Source organism: Eucyclogobius newberryi, unplaced genomic scaffold (genome assembly GCF_026437365.1).
Source record: "Eucyclogobius newberryi isolate DKJ021-1_F unplaced genomic scaffold, fEucNew1.0.hap1 SCAF_7, whole genome shotgun sequence".
NCBI lineage: Eukaryota > Metazoa > Chordata > Actinopteri > Gobiiformes > Gobiidae > Eucyclogobius > Eucyclogobius newberryi.
The window spans coordinates 29,930,658-29,954,292 of NW_027316389.1; the positions used below are offsets into that span (position 1 = coordinate 29,930,658).

At 44.6% G+C, this 23,635-nt stretch overlaps 1 protein-coding gene across 3 annotated transcripts in view; it reads left to right on the forward strand.

Moving 5' to 3' along the window:
- The window catches only part of cadps2 (Ca++-dependent secretion activator 2), a 286,229-nt gene that overhangs the window by 247,420 nt on the left and 15,174 nt on the right, over positions 1–23,635 (forward strand). For 2 of the 3 annotated variants that reach the window (XM_072434936.1, XM_072434938.1), the window contains 4 exons: positions 550–624; positions 1,220–1,303; positions 1,428–1,460; positions 18,538–18,645. In XM_072434936.1, coding sequence (XP_072291037.1) covers positions 550–624; positions 1,220–1,303; positions 1,428–1,460; positions 18,538–18,645 — 300 coding nt within the window. The remainder of the gene's footprint in view (positions 1–549; positions 625–1,219; positions 1,304–1,427; positions 1,461–18,537; positions 18,646–23,635) is intronic. The other variant, XM_072434937.1, reaches the window with a different exon arrangement.

Here is a 23,635-nt window from a genome sequence, read left to right on the forward strand (position 1 = left end):
ACGGCTCGTGAAAAGGGCATTGTCGCCAAAAGATGAACTCCCAAGCTGTTGGTCTTTCAACGCTCACAACCGACCTATTTAGTCCACTCCTTCAAGGGAAAAATCTGCCACGAATATGTTTTTTTAAAGGTTTTCTCGGGATCAGGGGGCAGGGAGGAGGCGAACGGGACGTAAAATGGCGTATTAATTGAATCTCGTGTGAAGTCTTTGGTCTTCGCAGCTGGACCGGTGCTTTAGAGAGCTGTACAAGGCTGCACTAATTGTCGGCGAGCTCGCACAAAAAGTATCCTTCGAATTCCTCCGCCAAACCGGAATGCCATTCAGAGACATAATGGTACTATTAGCTGCTTAACTCGGCGCCTTTACGCAGACGGGAGTATTTTTATTTTTTTTTTATTTTTTGTCACGCCGTAGACCAGGGGGAGGAGGGGTGCGTGTTTGCAGACTGCCATAATATGTGTGTGTATCTAAAAGGAAGGAGGCATTTTTAGCCCTTGCGCTTTACGTTTATTTTCCTCAATAAAATGAATGTTTCTGTTTGTCCCATAGCAACAGTACCACTCCAAAATCGATGTGTTGATTGATGAGACGTTTAAGGAAATGATTGCCTCGCTGGTGTCTAAGGTAACGCCCACTCATTTGTTTTTCCCTCGTTGTTTTTTAATTGTAGTTTGTGCAATTGTTGTCATTCTTTCTGATCATTTTCTACAATGTAAGAAAGGGTTTTTTAATATTGCACTGTTTTTATTGAAACAGATGGTAAGCAGTATTATTTCATCATTTTTATTTTATTTGATCCTTTTTTTAAATAAATAAGAGACATTTTTGACCAAAATAATGTGTCAAATTGTGTTTTTCTCCCAATAAGTCAGATAATGAATAATCAGTCTTATTTGACAAAAAGCACAAGTTGATATTAAAAAAAATACTTTTCCAAATTTACCAAATATAATGTTTTTTAATTTGTTTATTTAATTTACTTATTTTTGCGCAGTTACATTTTATGGTTTAAATTCTCCAGACAGTTTATTCTCTTGGTTTAACCGTTCATGGTTCATTGGAGCACCTATTTGAAGATTAATGTTATGATTATTAGTATTATAGCTATTATTATTATTATTACAAAGTATTTTTCAGATATTTTGTCAGCAATAACTGTTTTTTGAGAACTGTTACAGATCAGAACGTCTGAATAGTATGAAATTTGTTTTCTTCTCAGTTTGCGTCGGTCCTCGATGGCGTCTTGTCCAAGCTCTCCCGATACGACGAGGGAACGTTCTTCTCCTCCTTCCTCTCCTTCACCGTGAGTCCACCTGTTTCTCTCTCTGCTCTGCTTCTGCTGCTCACTTACTAAGAACCGGCTGTTTCCCCTCTAACTCTTCCTCTCCCCATCTCCTCTCCCTCCTCTTTCTCTGCCACCCTCAAAGGTTAAAGCCGCCGCCAAATATGTGGAAGTTCCCGTGAGTTTTCTTGATATGTTTAGTCTCTTCACAGTTTGTTGCCATGTTTGTCTTGTTTTTCAAACTAGCTTGAAATGCAAAAACTTGTATTCATTCATTCACACCTTTTTATACAATATATTAGTTTTTTTCTTTTTCTTTTTAAGATTTCTGGCCCGCAGACTTTATTAGACCGGAAAGTCAGCGTGAAATAGGGGGTGAGAGAGAAGGGAGGACATGCAGTAAATTGGCTGCACATGGACCATTATCAATTACAGAAGGCTGAACAATTTTGAGGAAGAAATTCTAATTGGAAAAATGGGGCGTTCACACGTGTCCTGGTCTGGTCCTGGTCTGGTCCTGGTTTGGTCCTGGTCTGGTCCTGGTCTGGTCCTGGTCTGGTCCTGCTTTGGTCCTGGTTTTGTCCTAGTTTGGTCCTGGTCTGGTCCTGGTTTTGTCCTGGTTTTGTCCTGGTTTTGTCCTGGTTTGGTCCTGGTCTGGTCCTGGTTTTGTCCTGGTTTGGTCCTGGTCTGGTCCTGGTCTGGTCCTGGTCTGGTCCTGGTCTGGTCCTGGTTTGGTCCTGGTTTTGTCCTGGTTTTGTCCTGGTTTTGTCCTGGTTTGGTCCTGGTCTGGTCCTGGTCTGGTCCTGGTCTGGTCCTGGTCTGGTCCTGGTCTGGTCCTGGTCTGGTCCTGGTCTGGTCCTGGTTTGGTCCTGGTTTGGTCCTGGTCTGGTCCTGGTCTGGTCCTGGTCTGGTCCTGGTCTGGTCCTGGTCTGGTCCTGGTTTGGTCCTGGTCTGGTCCTGGTCTGGTCCTGGTTTGGTCCTGGTCTGGTCCTGGTCTGGTCCTGGTCTGGTCCTGGTCTGGTCCTGGTTTGGTCCTGGTCTGGTCCTGGTTTTGTCCTGGTTTTGTCCTGGTTTTGTCCTGGTCTGGTCCTGGTTTGGTCCTGGTTTTGTCCTGGTTTGGTCCTGGTCTGGTCCTGGTTTGGTCCTGGTTTGGTCCTGGTCTGGTCCTGGTCTGGTCCTGGTCTGGTCCTGGTCTGGTCCTGGTTTGGTCCTGGTCTGGTCCTGGTTTTGTCCTGGTCTGGTCCTGGTCTGGTCCTGGTCTGGTCCTGGTTTGGTCCTGGTCTGGTCCTGGTTTGCTCCTGGTTTTGTCCTGGTTTTGTCCTGGTCTGGTCCTGGTCTGGTCCTGGTTTGGTCCTGGTCTGGTCCTGGTTTTGGTCTGGTCCTGGTCTGGTCCTGGTCTGGTCCTGGTCTGGCTCTGGTTCTGGTCTGGTCCTGGTCTGGTCCTGGTCTGGTCCTGGTCTGGTCCTGGTCTGGTCCTGGTTTGGTCCTGGTCTGGTCCTGGTCTGGTCCTGGTCTGGTCCTGGTCTGGTCCTGGTCTGGTCCTGGTCTGGTCCTGGTTTGGTCCTGGTTTTGTCCTGGTTTTGTCCTGGTCTGGTCCTGGTTTTGTCCTGGTCTGGTCCTGGTTTGGTCCTGACCTGGTCCTGGTCTGGTCCTGGTCCTGGTCTGGTCCTGGTCTGGTCCTGGTCTGGTCCTGGTTTTGTCCTGGTTTTGTCCTGGTTTGGTCCTGGTCTGGTCCTGGTTTGGTCCTGGTTTGGTCCTGGTCTGGTCCTGGTCTGGTCCTGGTCTGGTCCTGGTTTGGTCCTGGTCTGGTCCTGGTTTTGTCCTGGTCTGGTCCTGGTCTGGTCCTGGTCTGGTCCTGGTCTGGTCCTGGTTTGGTCCTGGTCTGGTCCTGGTTTGGTCCTGGTCTGGTCCTGGTCTGGTCCTGGTTTGGTCCTGGTCTGGTCCTGGTTTTGTCCTGGTCTGGTCCTGGTCTGGTCCTGGTCTGGTCCTGGTCTGGCTCTGGTTCTGGTCTGGTCCTGGTCTGGTCCTGGTTTGGTCCTGGTCTGGTCCTGGTCTGGTCCTGGTCTGGTCCTGGTTTGGTCCTGGTCTGGTCCTGGTCTGGTCCTGGTCTGGTCCTGGTCTGGTCCTGGTTTTGTCCTGGTCTGGTCCTGGTTTGGTCCTGACCTGGTCCTGGTCTGGTCCTGGTCCTGGTCTGGTCCTGGTCTGGTCCTGGTCTGGTCCTGGTCTGGTCCTGGTCTGGTCCTGGTTTTGTCCTGGTCTGGTCCTGGTTTGGTCCTGACCTGGTCCTGGTCTGGTCCTGGTCCTGGTCTGGTCCTGGTCTGGTCCTGGTCTGGTCCTGGTCTGGTCCTGGTCTGGTCCTGGTTTTGTCCTGGTTTTGTCCTGGTCTGGTCCTGGTTTGGTCCTGATCTGGTCCTGGTCTGGTCCTGGTCTGGTCCTGGTTTGGTCCTGGTCTGGTCCTGGTTTGGTCCTGGTCTGGTCCTGGTCTGGTCCTGGTCTGGTCCTGGTTTGAACCTGGTTCAGTCATGAAGAATACTTTACTCTTCTTGAAATGCAATAAACAGATCTATCTTGCATTTATTCAATTACAGGAGCTTTATCTGGGAAACATACCTGCTGTGAGCAGGATTGCCTCTCCATAGATCTGACCTGATGATGACAAGCCAAAAAATACATAGTACCTTCAATTCACCATGCATATTTTAACACATATTTGAGCAAACACTAACCTTAAGCCTTAATTTTTAGTCATTCAAATATTTATTGATATTAAAATAAATCAACCAAAAATACACAAATTAATCAAAAACAAAAGTGAGCATTAAAAGAGACATACATACATACACTCAGGACTTAGTATTGAACTGTAAGTAAACGATCACTTTACATTTAGTTCATTGTAAACCGAAATGTTGCTCTAAACTCAGCTTATTTATACAACTAGATCTATTGACTTGGTGTGTTAGAAGAAAACAGAATATCTTTATTGTTGGTCTTATACAATAATGGCCTCTTCATTGTGTCATTTCACCGTAACAAGCTGTGGATTGTCACTTACGTGTCTTTACAAAGATTATATTGTAAAAGCAGCACTTTGTATCAAAATGAGTCCACTGCATGCTGTCTACAGCTATAATAAAGTATTTTATTTCTTGTAAACCAAGGACTAAGATCGAAAAATCTGTTCTAAAGCTGTGCATTCGCCTGAAAATGAATGCATGTGAATACTACGGGTTTGTGAGAACTAGGGACTGTCTACTTCCTCCTTTCGCAGTTTGAAGATCTCACCTTTAACTCGTTCTATGCATTGTGTATATGTTTGTAGAGTACTACAGGGTTGTCCACATATACTCTAACAAATTAGTTCTCTCCTCTTAACATTATTCAGCAGCACTACATAAACAACCGCTAATTGCGACTGCTCAAATTGTAACTTCATTACAACCGTGATGAATCCTTCATCCCTCACCATTACGTTCAGTTATCCATTTGTGAAGGATAAAACCCAATTTTATAGAGATCACGGCGCACACCTAATTAATTGTTCCCTCGTCCTTGGAGAAGTGTCACTTTGTGGGCGGTGTTGCATTGAATGGGTAAACGCATGACTGGCACGTAGCATCAGAAGCTAACAGGAGTGGCCAAAACACTTGTGTGGATGATGCTCGGAGCTAAAAGAGCAGAGGTGACGGGCTTGGCATCCAAAAAGGTGTGAAGAAGATGGATATATTTGGGTATTTTTTCTCTCCAAATTAGACGTGACCCAAAGAGGTGACCTGCTTTTTCTGCACAGTGATTAGTACATCAAAATTAACAAAAGTAGAATCCCTTAGTGAATTGGAGTCTTAATGTTTTTAATGTGGCTCATGGCGTTTTCTTAATAAAATGTCCGCTGGGAGTTGATATGTTTTTGTGTTTCAAAGTAATTCAGGATTAAGTCCAATTGAAAAACCAAAGGAAATTCTTCTAAAGAGCTTTTGTGTTTAAAGTTGTAACTTTTTCAGTCTGTGGTAGAATGTGTAATATCTACAGGTGTCTAATATAATAAAACAAATATAATTAGAATTTAGAATATTTATTTCCGATTGGAGTAGTTTTTACTTATTTATATGTAGAGACTGTAGAGGATTTGTGATAAAGTGTTAATCATAGTGACACAGCAGTTAAAGGAGCTATTTTACCTGTTCACAACAAACAAGGCAAACGTACCGCCAATCCCTCAATTTCTGACATATGATTCAGATAAGTTTAATGCTACTAAGTAACATTACGAGCAAAGCAATAACATCTCCATGGAGACAAGCGGTTAGTAGACATTCCTTTCAGAAAGATTACATAGTGCACATAACAGTATGACTCATTATACTAAAACACATTGAAAAGAAGAATATTTTACTTTTTTTACTTTTTTAGGTTCATTTTACCTGCTGATTTTAAATCATGACATCACACTAGGGAATTACAAAACTGCTACCTAGCAACCATGTCATGCACTTGGCCAAAACGCCTTTATTATACACATACATATTTTTTTTGATGAATAAATATACATGAAAACACCTTCGTTGTGAATTCCTGTTTAGAGTGTAACAAGAGTCTTCCTGGTGTGATGTCATCGATATATTTGAGAACTCAGCTCTACTTCCTGTTATTTTCTACTTATTTTTCAACTTTTCTTCACGAGTGGTGAAATCACTTGTGTGCACTTTAAATTATGTCATGTTAAGTTAACAGGCTATTTCCTCTCTCCGGTCAGTTTTACTCACTTTTTAAAGTAAGTAATACTTTGATTAGTTGAAATTTTATGTGACTATGACTAGTCTTCTATATATGGGAACTCTGTTTCTTCATATGCTTCATACTCTTACAGATTTCCAATTTCACATTAATTATTCTGCCAACGGGAAACTGGAAACCATATGTCCAAAACTATGAATCACTGTTTAATTACTGTTGCCATGGGAATGAAAATAGACGTAGTAATTAAATTCAGTGGCGTTCTTTACAGAGCTGTAAGTCACTGTGCTATATTTTATGATAATTGTGGTAAAGAATATTTTGAAGCAGCGGTTCAAATGTTGAAGTCATGGATAAACTTTAAGGCAGTTATATCCCGAGCGTGTGAAAAAGGCAACCTCACTTAACCTCCCTAATCCTATCCCATCATGCTCTCTGATTCTCCTTTAGACTTCCTCCCCAGCCCCTCGCCCTTCTGTCCTGAAATTATAATGTAACTGCTACCTCGGCCTTTTGGTCCTTTGTGCCCAGGAAACTCGACGCAGGTAAGCCTCTTTTACAGGCGAAGAGGGGGCGGGATTTACAGTTGTTGTGCAGATTGGCCCCGCCTTCAATCATAAAAAAAAAAGAAGAAGAAAAGCGCTTTTAACAGTCTTCTACCGCTGTGTCTTCTTTTTGTATCAGTTAATTTCCTTCCTCAGTTCAGCATTAAACATAATTATCTTGCATATGTGTGAAAAACATGAATTCTTATTGTGAGGACGCTAGCCTGGCCTTTTTCACACAGTTTAAAGGGGATGTCTGGTGGTTGCTATGGTGTTTATGAGTTAACAACACCCAAAACAATTCAGATAAGTCAAATATAATATGTTTTTACAATAGGGGTGAAATGAATAGCTTGATAGTCCCACGATATTATGTAAAACCAACAGAAATAAACATATCAGTTGAGGTTTAATTATCAGTTGAATGTATTTAAAATGAATCACAAAAGTGCAGAAAGATCACCAGATATTTTAAAATGAAAGTATACAATGTAACACAATTTTAATCGGCTTTTTTATTGCATTTTTAGACAATAATATACTTCAATTTATCTTCAAAACAACATTCCTGATATCAAAATCCTGATACATGCCCACCTTTATTTACGGTGCTCTTTATGGGATGGAAAACTAAAAGTATTCATGGTAAAAGTTGAGTGATGCGGCTTAAACTAAACATTGTTTGTTATCAGTGTTGATCTGAGCCATCAGCCAGTACAGCTGTGATTGACAGCTTCAGTCCATAGATGGAACATATGCTGTGAGTCCACAGATAGACAAACATTGGCAGCATCTTACCGGGCATCACAGTCCTGCTATATTTACTGCGGGTTCAGGCACTGACAGCTTTTTCACAGCTTTCTCCTTGTAGGATATTTTTGTCATGTTACTCCCACCTCTACCTTAGACATGTTTCCCAAGCCTGAGGGTGAGTTGCTTCTACCTTTGGCATGAGTGTGTTAACAGTGACAAAGGCCAGTGTAAATGGTTTTATAGAGAGCCGAGAGGACAATAGTAGATGTGCTGGGGCTGAGGCCGCGCTCACAGAGGCCGCGCTCACAGAGGCCGCGCTCACAGAGGCCGCGCTCACAGAGGCCGCGCTCACAGAGGCTCAGAGGCCGTGCTCACAGAGGCTCAGAGGCCGTGCTCACAGAGGCTCAGAGGCCGTGCTCACAGAGGCTCAGAGGCCGTGCTCACAGAGGCTCAGAGGCCGTGCTCACAGAGGCTCAGAGGCTGTGCTCACAGAGGCTCAGAGGCCGTGCTCACAGAGGCTCAGAGGCTGTGCTCACAGAGGCTCAGAGGCCGTGCTCACAGAGGCCGTGCTCACAGAGGCTCAGAGGCCGTGCTCACAGAGGCTCAGAGGCCGTGCTCACAGAGGCTGGTGCACACAGAGGCTCAGAGGCCGTGCTCACAGAGGCCGTGCTCACAGAGGCTCAGAGGCTGTGCTCACAGAGGCTCAGAGGCCGTGCTCACAGAGGCTCAGAGGCTGTGCTCACAGAGGCTCAGAGGCTGTGCTCACAGAGGCTCAGAGGCCGTGCTCACAGAGGCTCAGAGGCCGTGCTCACAGAGGCTCAGAGGCCGTGCTCACAGAGGCTCAGAGGCCGTGCTCACAGAGGCTGGTGCACACAGAGGCTCAGAGGCCGTGCTCACAGAGGCTCAGAGGCTGTGCTCACAGAGGCCGTGCTCACAGAGGCTCAGAGGCCGTGCTCACAGAGGCTCAGAGGCTGTGCTCACAGAGGCTGGTGCTCACAGAGGCTCAGAGGCTGTGCTCACAGAGGCTTGTGCTCACAGAGGCTCAGAGGCTGTGCTCACAGAGGCTTGTGCTCACAGAGGCTCAGAGGCTGTGCTCACAGAGGCTGTGCTCACAGAGGCTGGTGCTCACAGAGGCTCAGAGGCTGTGCTCACGGAGGCCGTGCTCACAGAGGCCGTGCTCACAGAGGCTCAGAGGCTGTGCTCACAGAGGCCGTGCTCACAGAGGCTCAGAGGCCGTGCTCACAGAGGCTCAGAGGCCGTGCTCACAGAGGCTCAGAGGCCGTGCTCACAGAGGCTCAGAGGCCGTGCTCACAGAGGCTCAGAGGCCGTGCTCACAGAGGCTCAGAGGCTGTGCTCACAGAGGCTCAGAGGCCGTGCTCACAGAGGCTCAGAGGCCGTGCTCACAGAGGCTCAGAGGCCGTGCTCACAGAGGCTGTGCTCACAGAGGCTGAGGCTGTGCTCACAGAGGCTCAGAGGCCGTGCTCACAGAGGCTCAGAGGCCGTGCTCACAGAGGCTCAGAGGCCGTGCTCACAGAGGCTCAGAGGCCGTGCTCACAGAGGCTCAGAGGCTGTGCTCACAGGGGCCGTGCTCACAGAGGCTCAGAGGCCGTGCTCACAGAGGCTCAGAGGCCGTGCTCACAGAGGCTCAGAGGCCATGCTCACAGAGGCTCAGAGGCTGTGCTCACAGAGGCCGTGCTCACAGAGGCTCAGAGGCCGTGCTCACAGAGGCTCAGAGGCCGTGCTCACAGAGGCTCAGAGGCCGTGCTCACAGAGGCTCAGAGGCTGTGCTCACAGAGGCTCAGAGGCTGTGCTCACAGAGGCCGTGCTCACAGAGGCTCAGAGGCCGTGCTCACAGAGGCTCAGAGGCTGTGCTCACAGAGGCTGGTGCACACAGAGGCTCAGAGGCTGTGCTCACAGAGGCTGGTGCTCACAGAGGCTCAGAGGCTGTGCTCACAGAGGCTGGTGCACACAGAGGCTCAGAGGCTGTGCTCACAGAGGCTGGTGCTCACAGAGGCTCAGAGGCTGTGCTCACAGAGGCTTGTGCTCACAGAGGCTCAGAGGCTGTGCTCACAGAGGCTTGTGCTCACAGAGGCTCAGAGGCTGTGCTCACAGAGGCTGTGCTCACAGAGGCTGGTGCTCACAGAGGCTCAGAGGCTGTGCTCACAGAGGCCGTGCTCACAGAGGCTCAGAGGCCGTGCTCACAGAGGCTCAGAGGCCGTGCTCACAGAGGCTCAGAGGCCGTGCTCACAGAGGCTCAGAGGCCGTGCTCACAGAGGCTCAGAGGCCGTGCTCACAGAGGCTCAGAGGCCGTGCTCACAGAGGCTCAGAGGCTGTGCTCACAGAGGCTCAGAGGCTGTGCTCACAGAGGCTGGTGCACACAGAGGCTCAGAGGCTGTGCTCACAGAGGCTGGTGCTCACAGAGGCTCAGAGGCTGTGCTCACAGAGGCTGGTGCACACAGAGGCTCAGAGGCTGTGCTCACAGAGGCTGGTGCTCACAGAGGCTCAGAGGCTGTGCTCACAGAGGCTTGTGCTCACAGAGGCTCAGAGGCTGTGCTCACAGAGGCTTGTGCTCACAGAGGCTCAGAGGCTGTGCTCACAGAGGCTGTGCTCACAGAGGCTGGTGCTCACAGAGGCTCAGAGGCTGTGCTCACGGAGGCCGTGCTCACGGAGGCCGCGCTCACAGAGGCTCAGAGGCTGTGCTCACAGAGGCTCAGAGGCCGTGCTCACAGAGGCTCAGAGGCTGTGCTCACAGAGGCTCAGAGGCCGTGCTCACAGAAGCTCAGAGGCCGTGCTCACAGAGGCTCAGAGGCTGTGCTCACAGAGGCTCAGAGGCTGTGCTCACAGAGGCTGGTGCACACAGAGGCTCAGAGGCTGTGCTCACAGAGGCTGGTGCTCACAGAGGCTCAGAGGCTGTGCTCACGGAGGCTGTGCTCATGCGCTGGAGAGCAGGACTGAGCACAGAGAGGGGGACGTCCTATTGGCTCTCTACGGTACATTTACATTGTTAGAATTTCCCGATAAGAAGATCATGGGATTGGGCCAGACCAACATCACATGATCTCTGTGGGTGGAGTCTGCATCTCCTTGTGTTACTGTGGGTTCTCACCTGGTTCTGCGGCCTAACCCTAACCCGGCCTCCACCAACCAAAGACACAGCAGAAAATGAATGAATGCATAAGGTTTATTAATGTACACCGTCCCACTGATCTTGGACTGAACTGCAAACTGAAACTGACAGAAATTGATTATACCGATAGTAAGAATGTTATTTGTTGATCATATCCCAGATTAAAGGAAACTGTAGAATTTCCAAAATACCTACAATTATTTGGCATTTCTAATCATCAAATCTAAAAATCCTCTTACAAAATCCCTACAACAAATTTCATAGAGCAAATTACCCAGACACAATTTAAAGTAGATAACTACCAGTGATCTGCACTGTACGATGTGTTGGTGTTGTTCCATTATGAGGGGATTAGGCCGGCTCTTTTTGTCACACCTGGACACACCTTAGCACCTGGCACCAGCGCGCTTCAGCTCAGACAGGAAACAGGCTGGTTCAGGGCTGTAATTACCTGCCATTTCACTGCCTACTCTGCTCTACCTGCCTATTACCCCAGCCTCTCCCATCGCCTGACTGGAGCTCCCAGTTTCACCCCAGATTTGATGTCTGTCTGACAAGCAACTGGAAAGCCATTATCCAGTCGAGCAGATTGTTGTTTTTGGGCACAAGCAAATGTAGGTAAAGTAGCGGAAATTTTACGTAATGGCTTATTGGTACTGCAAATTAATATTACCAGTGTATAAATAACGAGCAGAAGAAAGTAAAAGAGCTTAAACTTCTTAATCTAATGTCTAATAATTTCTTTCTGAATAAAAATGGCAGTAAAACATGTAATTTGTGGTTCACACAATAAACTGTAAAGATAGTTGACATATACAGTATAAAAATGTTAATTACAGGTGATTACACTTATAATACGTACAATTGTACAATATATGCAGCAATACACATGCATATATAGACCCTTCCAGTGTATTTTAAACAAAACGCTGTGTTTCATTAGCCCAGTACACTTCGGCGAGTTAGCACGAATGCACTTTCAATGAGTTAGCGTTAGCCTACAAACATCACAAACTGTGAAAACCCAGGGCTGTTTCAATGACTGACAAACACTCGCCAGACATGAGTAACACGAGAGCCAGAGTGTGCTGCAATGCAGTTGTTTTGTGCAGATCGTTGCCGTTAGCAGTCGGTACCAAATTAGCATAAGCGCTAACAACCTTGTACCAACCTCTTTTCTCTTTTTTTTAAATTACAATTTAAAATACGATATAAATTCAGAAAACATGGAACATGACACAGAAAGTAATCCAATAACACAAAAGACATCTATTCTGGAATTAATTAACGTTATTCTGAACAATCGTGCACCAAACAATAGCAGGCCACAACACTTCGATAAGTGTTTCCTTTCATCAAGCGCCACAAATCCTTCAGTTGTAAAGGAATTTTATGAACTAGAAGTTGAAATATTGATAGTTCTCACTTTTTGCTGATGCGTTAAAATGAATTGGATATTATTTTTATATAAATACCACTGCTATTCTAAACACATCGCTCCTGGAAGGTTCTAGAGCTGCCACCATGGGACAACCTGATCCATGTCCATTTAGATCAAAACAATGGAAGTACATGAAGAAACATGCAAACTCTTTCTTAGGTAAAAAAAGTTAAAAGTTCTGAAATGACTGTAGACATCATCCAAATCAATATCAAATTAGACTCTTAACTTGATAGGAAAAACAAAGTAAGCGTGACAAGAGCGGTGTGTTGCCATGTAGTGTTTTAGCATCTGTCTCTCTCTCTCTCCCTTTCTCATTCCTTCCCTCTCTTTCTCTCGTGTTAAACTCTTAATCTCTCGGGCTGGAACTGTGCCGATGTGTCAGATGTGTCAGGTTGCTTTGTCGCCTCGTCAGATGAGAGAAAGGAGTGGAGCGTGATTGAGTCCGTGCCTTTAGGGGGAGGAAACGCAGAAAACCGATGCCTTGAGAGACAACAAGGGCCACAGAAACGTTGCCATGCAAGAACAGGCAGACATTTATAATCTGTCTATGTCTACTTCGAAGAGGGCTGAATAATTACAACATTTCTGACTAAAGTTGTGCCGATGACGGAAAACATTTGGCTGTACTTTACTTTCTTTTCTTTTTTTAATCCCCATTGGTCGCAACATCCAATCATTTTCTGGCAATACAATTCCACTTTCTTTGCCATTGTTTTTCAAAATCTTTTACTGTCACTCATATTGGGGTTTGCTATGAATAAAAAAGTGTCTTCATGTTTTATTTGCTGTGAAACGGTAGTAGTAGTTTGTAGTTTTTGTACTTTTCAATTAGCTTATTCAACAAAACTTTGACATTTGGGAATAGAAGCTTGACAGTGAAAATGTGATGTTTTTTCGTCCATAATATAGTGAATATATTCATGGGTTTTATGCAAATTACTTTTTTTGTGAAGTGAATCTCTATCTAATCTTGCTGTAAATGTATGCAGACATTTCACATTGTCACCGTTTTGAAATGGATAATATTATGTGATGCAATACATATTTTTTGATTGATGAGTGATTACTTTATCGAAACTCCACCTTCCTCTTAATCCGATCCTTGGCGACACATTTTGATCTGCATCCGTAAATCTGGAGTGTCACCTCATCACAGTTGTGACACACGTGAAGTAAACCAACACGACGACATCTGATCTGCTGTTAGAACGTCACAATGCGGCGGACGGAGCGGCCTCGATTGCACCTCTCGTCTGCAGTTCCCCGTCCTGTCAGTCACGCCCACAGACCTGACTCGTCCCTGTTACCCCAGGCTCAGAGCTGACCCCCCCGCGGCTGTGTGAGACCACTTTAACCCCTCGATCTGCACGTTTTCCTCTCGTCCTGGGCAGGCCCTGGTCCATCTGAATTACAGTTGAGGATTGTGTTCCGTCTCTTTAAGATTATAGTTCATGTCTCATTTTGGTGTTTTAAAAGCACTTTTGGCCTTCTCTTTATTGGTGCTTTACAGTGTGGCATTAAAGGTGCCATAACATGCTTTTTTTCACGTTTCGTAGTCTATCCTAAGTGTATAATTGATAATAATAAGGGTTGTGCAACACCCTTAACATAATAGTTAAGAAATATCACCCAGACCTTGGACCCCCTCACCAACCCGGAAATGCAGACAGCTTGGTTTGATATTCGCCCCCACCCTTGTGAAGAGCGATCTGGCTCCCCCGCCCAACCCGTGACGTAGTCTCAGAGCGCGTGTGTGCCCCGCCCACCCGTGACGTAGTCTCAGAGCGCGTGTGTGCCCCGCCCACCCGTGACGTAGCCCCACAGCTGTCTTATGACGCGGTCTTGCCCCACCGCCCGTCAGTTTGGAGATTGGAGGAAAGGAGATGTAATATAGCTAAACACTGCGGGAATCAATCAAAAAAACACTCTGGGTACATATATGAAGCACAGATAGCAATGTAAGAAGGTTAAAAGCTCTGAAAAGTCGATTTTGCATGTTATGGGACCTTTAAACATCTATCCATGACGACGAGCAGGGGACGCCACCAGGCCAGAGTACAGGTCGGATCTATGGAGAAGCCATTCCGCTTAACCGTGCATGTTTTTCAATGTTTTTCTTTTTGAGCGAGAAAACGACAAACTGAAATAAATGCTAGCTATATATGTTTAATGCCTTACTGTCTCCATGGAAACCAAAAGGAGGCAGTATAGACTTCAGGATCTTGTCCAAAAGTGTAAAAACAACAAACGTTTCACAAAAGAGCTGTGGAACAATCCCACTGTACTGCCAGAACACTGACTTAAGTACTGGGAGAGAGCATCTTTAAACCGCTACTATTTTATATTAGATTAATTATTATTTCTATGAGGTGTGATGACAGCATCTTCCTCTGAATTTCACTTTTCATTCATTGTCGCTCTTTCGGATATCAAGATTATTTGGTCAGTCGATAATAGCTATAATTCAGGTCACAAAATAAGAACTAAAAATTAATGATTGTCAGATTGTTGGCAGCCACAATAGTCATTTTAGTTACTGTGGATCTACACTCCAAAAAAGTTAAACTACATTTTAAGTACTTTTTTATCTGGCAGTTTATGTGACAATAGCTTTATTCTTATTTTCATATTGGATATCATAGAGCTAGATCTGTGAAACTAAATATTTATACTATGACATCCCTAGTCACAAATACATCGTACATAGCTTGAGGATTAGCTTATTGTAACTACGTTTTAGTTAAATTAGTTAAACCAGAGTAGCCAAGGCATCCAGATGAAATGTATTTGTATATAGTCTGTAAATGTTGTATTATTTTAATTCTAAAAGCCTCCTATGGACAGGTGTTGAAAAGTTGCTTATTTTGCCATAACACTTAAAACATTGCATCCGGTTCATCCAATGCTATGTCCATATTAAATAAATAAATAAAAATGAAAGTAAATCACATGTGATTTTGGAAACCTGGCACTGGACTGATGAATCCTAGTGAATCACAGTCTGAAATAACAAAAGAAAAATGTGTGTTGTTGAAATGCAATGAAATTCATAGATACAGAATGACATTATGTCCATTGTAGTGTCTTACCTCGGAGTCCTTAAGTATTTAAACAAATAAAATCATGGCGATGTCAAAAGGCACATTTAGCGTAGTGCTCTATTGTGAACAAAGTTACCATAGTTTGTACAGAGCAAACTTATAATTAATTACACTTGACTTTTCTGCCTCATTGAACACGTCTGGTCAAGGAAACAGTATTGTTTACTTCTGCTATTAATTAATTAAGCTAAAGTGTCCTCTCTAATTAGCACTCTCTGTTTAATGCTAAGAGAGTGACAAGGTTATGTGAGGCGTAGTTTAGGCCCTTAGAACAAAACAATAATTAAGTATGGATAGAGTTATGTTTATCCAATTTCCACTGTGAGATTTGGAGAGTTGTGTCTTGTAAGTTTGAGTTTTACATGTGTAGTAGTGCATTTGGGTTAATGTTGTCCTTCAAGTCGAGTCATAATTGAATTTTAATTGCTATTTACCTCAGAAAAGTAAACTGATTATAATGTAGATGTTAAAATGGTGGCACAACATGACTCCTAAAGTAACTCTTGTAGTTGTTGAAGAGTGGGTGGTAGAGGAGCTCTTCTGCATTAAAATGAATAGATTGCTTCCCCCACAGAGGTTTGTTAGTCTATTGGCAAATCATAAAGGCTACAATGTAAGAAATCATAATGCTGTATATTGTAATGGCTAAAGATGCTGTATCTGATTTTTACTGACTTTTTATGTTTTTATTTATCATTCATTTATGCAAGGAAATCCCAATGAGGGGAACTCTTCTGCACGGGTTCCCTGTTAAAACAATATACCCTGTTAAAACAATATGCAGATTAAACAAAACATAGGCTATCCAAATAAAATGCCAATAAAAGACTCAACAATCAAACTATTGTTTACACATTTACAATTGCATTAGTTACACATGCAATATGGGATAAAAATCATGCAAAGTAAGAGCACTGTGGATAGTCCCAGTGCTCTGAAATAGCACTGGGACTATTTTCCTGACTCTGTGAGTGTAAAATAAGAATGTCCTGAGATCTCAAGCAGTGAACACTTGATCTGAAGTTCAAATAATCAAGGAAAATGTCGATGATAGCTGTATAAACAAACAAAAGTGCTGTTCACTTACATCCAATGATTGCCATTCTACTTTAGAGTGTAATTCAGTGGTGAGTTCTGTGCCCTTCTCCTGTAATGAACCTTCAGAGCTGAACCTCAGAGCTGAACCTCAGAGCTGAACCTTCAGAGCTGAACCTCAGAGCTGAACCTTCAGAGCTGAACCTCAGAGCTGAACCTCCAGAGCTGAACCTCAGAGCTGAACTTCATAGCTGAACCTCAGAGCTGAACCTCAGAGCTGAACTTCAGAGCTGAACCTCAAGAGCTGAACCTCAAGAGCTGAACCTCAGAGCTGAACCTCCAGAGCTGAACCTCAGAGCTGAACCTCAGAGCTGAACCTCAAGAGCTGAACCTCAGAGCTGAACCTCCAGAGCTGAACCTCAGAGCTGAACTTCATAGCTGAACTTCAGAGCTGAACCTCAAGAGCTGAACCTCAGAGCTGAACCTCAAGAGCTGAACCTCAGAGCTGAACCTCCAGAGCTGAACCTCAGAGCTGAACTTCATAGCTGAACCTCAGAGCTGAACTTCAGAGCTGAACCTCAAGAGCTGAACCTCAGAGCTGAACCTCAAGAGCTGAACCTCAAGAGCTGAACCTCAGAGCTGAACCTTCAGAGCTGAACCTCAAGAGCTGAACCTTCAGAGCTGAACCTTCAGAGCTGAACCTCAAGAGCTGAACCTTCAGAGCTGAACCTTCAGAGCTGAACCTCAGAGCTGAACCTTCAGAGCTGAACCTTCAGAGCTGAACCTCAAGAGCTGAACCTCAAGAGCTGAACCTTCAGAGCTGAACCTTCAGAGCTGAACCTCAAGAGCTGAACCTTCAGAGCTGAACCTCAAGAGCTGAACCTCAGAGCTGAACCTCAGAGCTGAACGATAAACCAAGTTCAGTTGCTGTAGAATATATAATATCACCATAATCTAGAATTGAAAGAAATGTTGCCTGGATTAACCGTTTTCTACAATTAAGAGGAGAACACACTTCATTTCTAAAGAAGAATGACAATCTGGCTTTAAGATTATTTGTCAGCTCTTATGTGTTTGTTAAAGGAGATGTGTTTGTAATAGGGTTCCGGTTCAGTCATCGCTCTAATCGTCACAGTAACAAACATTAGCACACTGACAGAGCACTTCCTGCTTCGGGGAGAATAAAATGCTCTATAATTAGAGCGTTGTGGTCTCATTTTCAACCAAATAGATGATTTTATAATTCATATTTACTGTGAGCAGAGGTGAGACGTACTTGGCTACATCTACTGTTATTCACTTGAGTAACTTTTTCAAGAAATTGTACTTCTTAGAGTAACACTTTTACTCCTCCTTTAGTCATATTTGTATTGAAGTAACAGTACTTTTACTTCAGTAAGTTGGTTTCTCTTCTCACTATAGCTTGACTATAGCTTTATGTTGACAGTATGCAATGATGAACATTCATGTTTCTTGAACTGCTCCTTCAGATATGATTTTGTTTTTGTGTGTCTCAGATTTTGAGCATTATTTAATGTTTTGTCCATCCAATTCCATAAACTTTAAATTATACATCAGATGTTTCTTCCAGACAGTTACTCTTAGTTTCCCCAAATACAAAACTACTCTACCCACCTCTGACTGGGACTAAATAGATTTTACTTTTTTACTTATGGGTATAGGTCCTTTAAAGCATGCAATTTGTGTATTAGTACAGCATTTCATATTTCCGTCGTATTTCAAACGTTAATGCCTCTGGATGTGTTCCCTCTGATTGGACTCTTACTATTGAACATATATGAGAATATGCTATGTTTTTTAAATTGTCGGACCCTTGGCTCACGAGACACTTCTGGTCATAAACCTGATGCAGGTAAACGCACTCAGGTTGTCCACTTTCCCCTGTAATGTTTACTCTAAAATGCTTCTGTGAATCAGGCCTGCTCCGAGTCCAGCCCGTGATAGAGACTCAATGTCAGTTGTTTCCACTGGGAGTGAGTGATCTGCTGTAGACCCTCTTCCTCCCCCTCTTCCTCCCCCTCTTCCTCCCCCTCTTCCTCCCCCTCTTCCTCCTCACCCCCAGGGCCAACACACGCTGCCTCTCTGAAAAACGTGTGTGAAAGATGTCAAAGCAATTACAATAGGCCCTACATTGGCGATCTGTGCTGACAGCAGGAGTGTGAATGGACGAGGGTTTCGCAATTGTTCTGTATCTGGTCTCCACCATAGATAAGAACATTATCTGAGTTATGGATTAGGCTAAATATCTGCAATGGACTCTTGCTTTCTCCCTGATTTGTCGTGCTTTAACAGTAATTTCTTTGCCCTCGAGCATTATGTAACTGTGTGTTGTCCTGTTAAATAAATAAAACATATTTTAGTTTTTATTGGCACAAAGCATGTATTCTTTTGGCCCATCGTCACAGTTTCATGCCGTTTGTCCGGTAGATTTCATTGAACAAAGTATAAACTCTTTTGCTGTCCATGTTTCAAACCTTTGTCTGTTTCTCCTTCAGAAACCAGGCATGGACGTGGCAGACACTTACATCACATTTGTGCGTCAGAACCAGGACATCCTCAGAGACCGGGTCAACGATGAGCTCTACGTTGAGAAGGTTTTTGACGTAAGTACTACACGATATCACTGTTTAGAAGAGACTAGGCCAAAGGTAACTCAGCACATCATCTACATGTCGTAGAAACAAGATGAGACTTTCCTCATATGCAATCATATCAATCAAGCTTTGTTTTCAAGGGTCCAAATAGAACAGTTAAAAACACTGAAGACAAACAACTAACACTATAATAGGGCTGGATATTGCCAAGACCCTCGCGATACCATACGTATCCCGATACAGGGGTCACGATACCATACGTATCCCGATACAGGGGTCACGATACCATACGTATCCCGATACAGGGGTCACGATACCATAAGATAAGATAAGATAAGATATTCCTTTATTGTCCCACATGGGGAAATTTCATTGGTGCAACGCAGGTAGATACAGAGGTAGATACAGAAGAACAGATCACTTATAGGAAGTCTGAAAAACACTTTCAGTAGAAGATCTCCTATAAATAAACAAAAACTCCCATAGACAAATAAATACATAAATACCATGTCATGTGATCACGACAGTAATTGCACATGAATATGTGTCACGACAGCACATGAATTGCACATGAATTTGACAGTAATTGCACATGAATTGCACATGAATTCCAACAGCAATTGCACATACGACAGAATTGCACATCAGTATTAGGTTAGGTCAGTATTGCGACGGGATAACGTGACGATCTCCGGGTAAGACGACTGTTCTCAGCAGTTTCATTAGTTCCTCCTTTGTGTAAACGCGGTACGGCGCCGGCCGGGGGGCGGGGCCGGAGCCGGGGGGCGGGGCCGGAGCCGGGGGACTCAGAGCCAAGACACATCGCAACGACACGACGAAAACACTCAATCCAGCCGAATAAAGTCAAAACAAGTTAATTTAAATCGATTCCAGTGCATGTCCCGATCGTTCGTGAAGTTCCTCTTTCATATAAACGTGTATATAAACGTGTACCGACGACACGCCGTACTTTAGCGCGGCCGGAGGGCGCGGGGGGGGGGGGGGGGGGGGGGGGCTGGTGGGCTCGCTCGGAGCTAGCTCACGTCACAACAACACAACGAACGCAACGAAAACGCTCAAATCCAGCCGAAAAAAGTCAAAAACAGTTGAATTAAAAAACTATTCCAGCGCGTGTCCCTATCGTACAGTAAAATAGAAAAAATATACTAACTATATTTACAAAATATAGGAGATAAAGCACAATAAGTGTGAGAAAGAAGAGAGAGCGTTTACACCGGGCTGCCAGCTGTACCAGCGCCTTATGACGTAAATCATAAGGCGCTGTATGCATCCTGTATCGGGATGCATACGTATCCCGATACAGGGGTCACGATACCATACACATCCCGATACAAGGGTCACAAAACCATACGTATGCCGATACAGGGGTCACAAAACCATACGTATGCCGATACAGGGGTCACAAAACCATACGTATCCCGATACAGGGGTCACGATACCATACGTATCCCGATACAGGGGTCACAATACCATACGTATTCCGATACAGGGGTCACAATACCATACGTATTCCGATACTTTTATATTCCAATACAATTCCCTCATTGCGATACGTATCCCGATACATTTTTGAAAAAAGGGTCTTAAAAATGTACCAAATGGGTAATCTTTTTACTCTGGATAAGAAAATTTATGAAATGTCATGTTTATCCACAAAGCACTTATTTATAAATCTATTCTGCTCTAATCACTTCATAATCCAACCAACTGATCCAAATAGAAATATATGGAACACATTAAATGGAACACACATGGAACTAGTAAAGTATTACATGTTTCTTGCTTGATCTCAACATGCTAGAGCAGCATCTTCTGCACAGATCAGCTTCTGATCAGGTCCACAGCTCCTTCTCACCTCGGCCCAGAGGAGCTTCTGATCAGGTCCACAGCTCCTTCTCTCCTCGGCCCAGAGGAGCTTCTGATCAGGTCCACAGCTCCTTCTCTCCTCGGCCCAGAGGAGCTTCTGATCAGGTCCACAGCTCCTTCTCACCTCGGCCCAGAGGAGCTTCTGATCAGGTCCACAGCTCCTTCTCTCCTCGGCCCAGAGGAGCTTCTGATCAGGTCCACAGCTCCTTCTCTCCTCGGCCCAGAGGAGCTTCTGATCAGGTCCACAGCTCCTTCTCTCCTCGGCCCAGAGGAGCTTCTGATCAGGTCCACAGCTCCTTCTCTCCTCGGCCCAGAGGAGCTTCTGATCAGGTCCACAGCTCCTTCTCACCTCGGCCCAGAGGAGCTTCTGATCAGGTCCACAGCTCCTTCTCTCCTCGGCCCAGAGGAGCTTCTGATCAGGTCCACAGCTCCTTCTCTCCTCGGCCCAGAGGAGCTTCTGATCAGGTCCACAGCTCCTTCTCTCCTCGGCCCAGAGGAGCTTCTGATCAGGTCCACAGCTCCTTCTCTCCTCGGCCCAGAGGAGCTTCTGATCAGGTCCACAGCTCCTTCTCTCCTCGGCCCAGAGGAGCTTCTGATCAGGTCCACAGCTCCTTCTCACCTCGGCCCAGAGGAGCTTCTGATCAGGTCCACAGCTCCTTCTCACCTCGGCCCAGAGGAGCTTCTGATCAGGTCAGAGCTCCTTCTCTCGGAAAATCGAGAGCTTTGCCTTTCGACTCAGCTCCTTCTTTACCACAACAGTCCGATGCATCGATCCAACTGTGGATCTCACGCTCCATCCTTCCCTCACTCGTGAACAAGACCCCGAGATACTTGAACTCCTCCACTTGGGGCAAGGACTCCCCACCCACCTGGAGAGGGCAAGCCACCTTTTTCCGTTCTAGGATGGAACCATCAGGACAACATCATCTGCAGCAGAGATCCTGTGCTCCCCAAACTCGACCGGACTGTCCTGAGCTGTGGGGATCTTTTTCTGGACATTCAAGTTTAAATTACATCATTCATTTGCCACTTTATCTAGCCAGAGGAACACTGATGGAAGTGAGCCTGCCAAGCTGTGACCGCCACCATTCACTCACACAACACATTCATATATTGGCACGGTGGGTGAAGTGTCTTGCCCAAGGACACAATGACACCTCAGAGTTAGGAAGCTGCCGAAAAAGTACATGTTTGTCAGTGAGTTCCATAAGTTCCTTCCTCCAGAACAGATCCCAATCACTGTCAGACTCCACTACATTACGCCTGGTTTGGCCTGATTCCTCTGCAGTGAAGCGCAGCAGTCGGCAGTCTGCTCCTCCACTCTCCATTTCCTTCTCCACCGTTTGTCGGTGTGATAAATCTGAAAGCTCACACAACAGAAGCAGCGGGGCTCTTTGGATACTTTCCCAAAACAATCTCATATTGTGTGTGCTGTCTGTTCATCTTGATTTGTAGACAAACTTCAGTAGAATATATAAACAATGCTGCTGTTTCTTTGTATTTCAGCGCATTTTGATCAGATTTTCAGATTTTCCATAAAACTCTTGGCCATAAATGTATTTACATTTTTGTCCGAGACTGATTTGATTTATCAAACTAGGAAAAGACTTACTTATTAGTATTAGGTGAAGTAGCAGGGGGGGGCCCTGCTGGATGGAGATGGTATTGCATGGAATGTTCCACAGTACAACATTAAACGAGGGGTAACAAAGATTAGTTTCAGGGGAAACTTACAACCGTACAAACTAATAGATGCACAGGCCAGGCTATTATCAGGAGGTCCCGCCCGGTGGGACAGACCTACTCAGAGTAGGATAAATATCCAAGTTCTCCGACTAGGCCCTCAGATTGAGAATAACTCTTGGATGAGAGTGGAAACGTTTTGTTTTTCTGAAACAAAGTCCAGACGATACAACTGAATCATTTACTACAATGGAACACTCCTGGGCAAATGAGGGATTACACTTAATAACTGTGAACGTTTAATAAACTACTCCATTCTGGAATTGTGAACAATCGGACGATGGCATTTTACAGGTTCTAGAAGCATTTTGTCATCATCGCTCCGCCTTAATCGACTTGCTTAGACTGTTAGACTGTCTCATCATTTGAACATTTAGGCGTGTGAAAATAGTGTCTATAAAAATAGTCCTGGCTCCGTGTCTCTGCGTGTGGAGTTGTTACTGTCAGTATGTAACAGCGGGTCACTGCAGAGGATGAAAACACTGGCAGCTTGTGTTGACCTGTTTATCACTTAAGAAGCACCGCTCTCCTCAGGTTGGCTCAGCGTGGGCCAAAAAACTCACTCCAACCAGCCCCACCTCATGCTGTTCGCTTCCTCCAGCAATCAGCACAGCGCACCAGTAAGATGTATAGCAGGCCTGTCCTTAAGTGTAGGAAGTAACAAATAAAAGATGTTTTTTAATTGTTAGTTGCAGTTTATTTGATAACTTGGTGACTAATGTTCAGAATACAAAATCTTGAATTAGACTTTGTTTTGGGATGGGTTTTTCTTGTTCTGGTCATCTCAGGATAGAATAGCCTTGTTTCTCGCTGTGTTTTTGAACAGAATGCATTTATCTGGGCTGGATTGTATATAAATCTATACACCACAGGTACATTTACATGACCAGAAACAAATCCAACTAGAATAATCAGATAACCCAATAATAAGATCAGATTTCTGGTGTGTGTTTACATATAAAAGATTCATCTGAATTTCAGTCTTTGTTTTTGATTTTTGTCTTTGCTGCTTTGGTTTGTCCTTTTTTTTTTTTTTGCATATTTATTCTCGAGCAATCGGAAAGTAATCGATTTAATCACATTTAATCGCTGATGTAACTATTTTTATGGCATTTCCATAAACCTAGCCACTTTTGCCATCTCGTGCATTATTCATTTACTCCAGATTCACACACAAACGTACTGTTGCAGGTGCAGAGTTTGATATGATATGCAGAATTCAAACCACCGTCTTTAGGTTTGGTGGATGAGCTACAACTGCCCACATTTAAGGAGATATGTTCAAATCAACTTGAATGACCTTTAATCATGTTATAACAGTGTTTCCTCATCATTAGTTTACTCAAAGTTGTGTTTTGATTGATTCCTG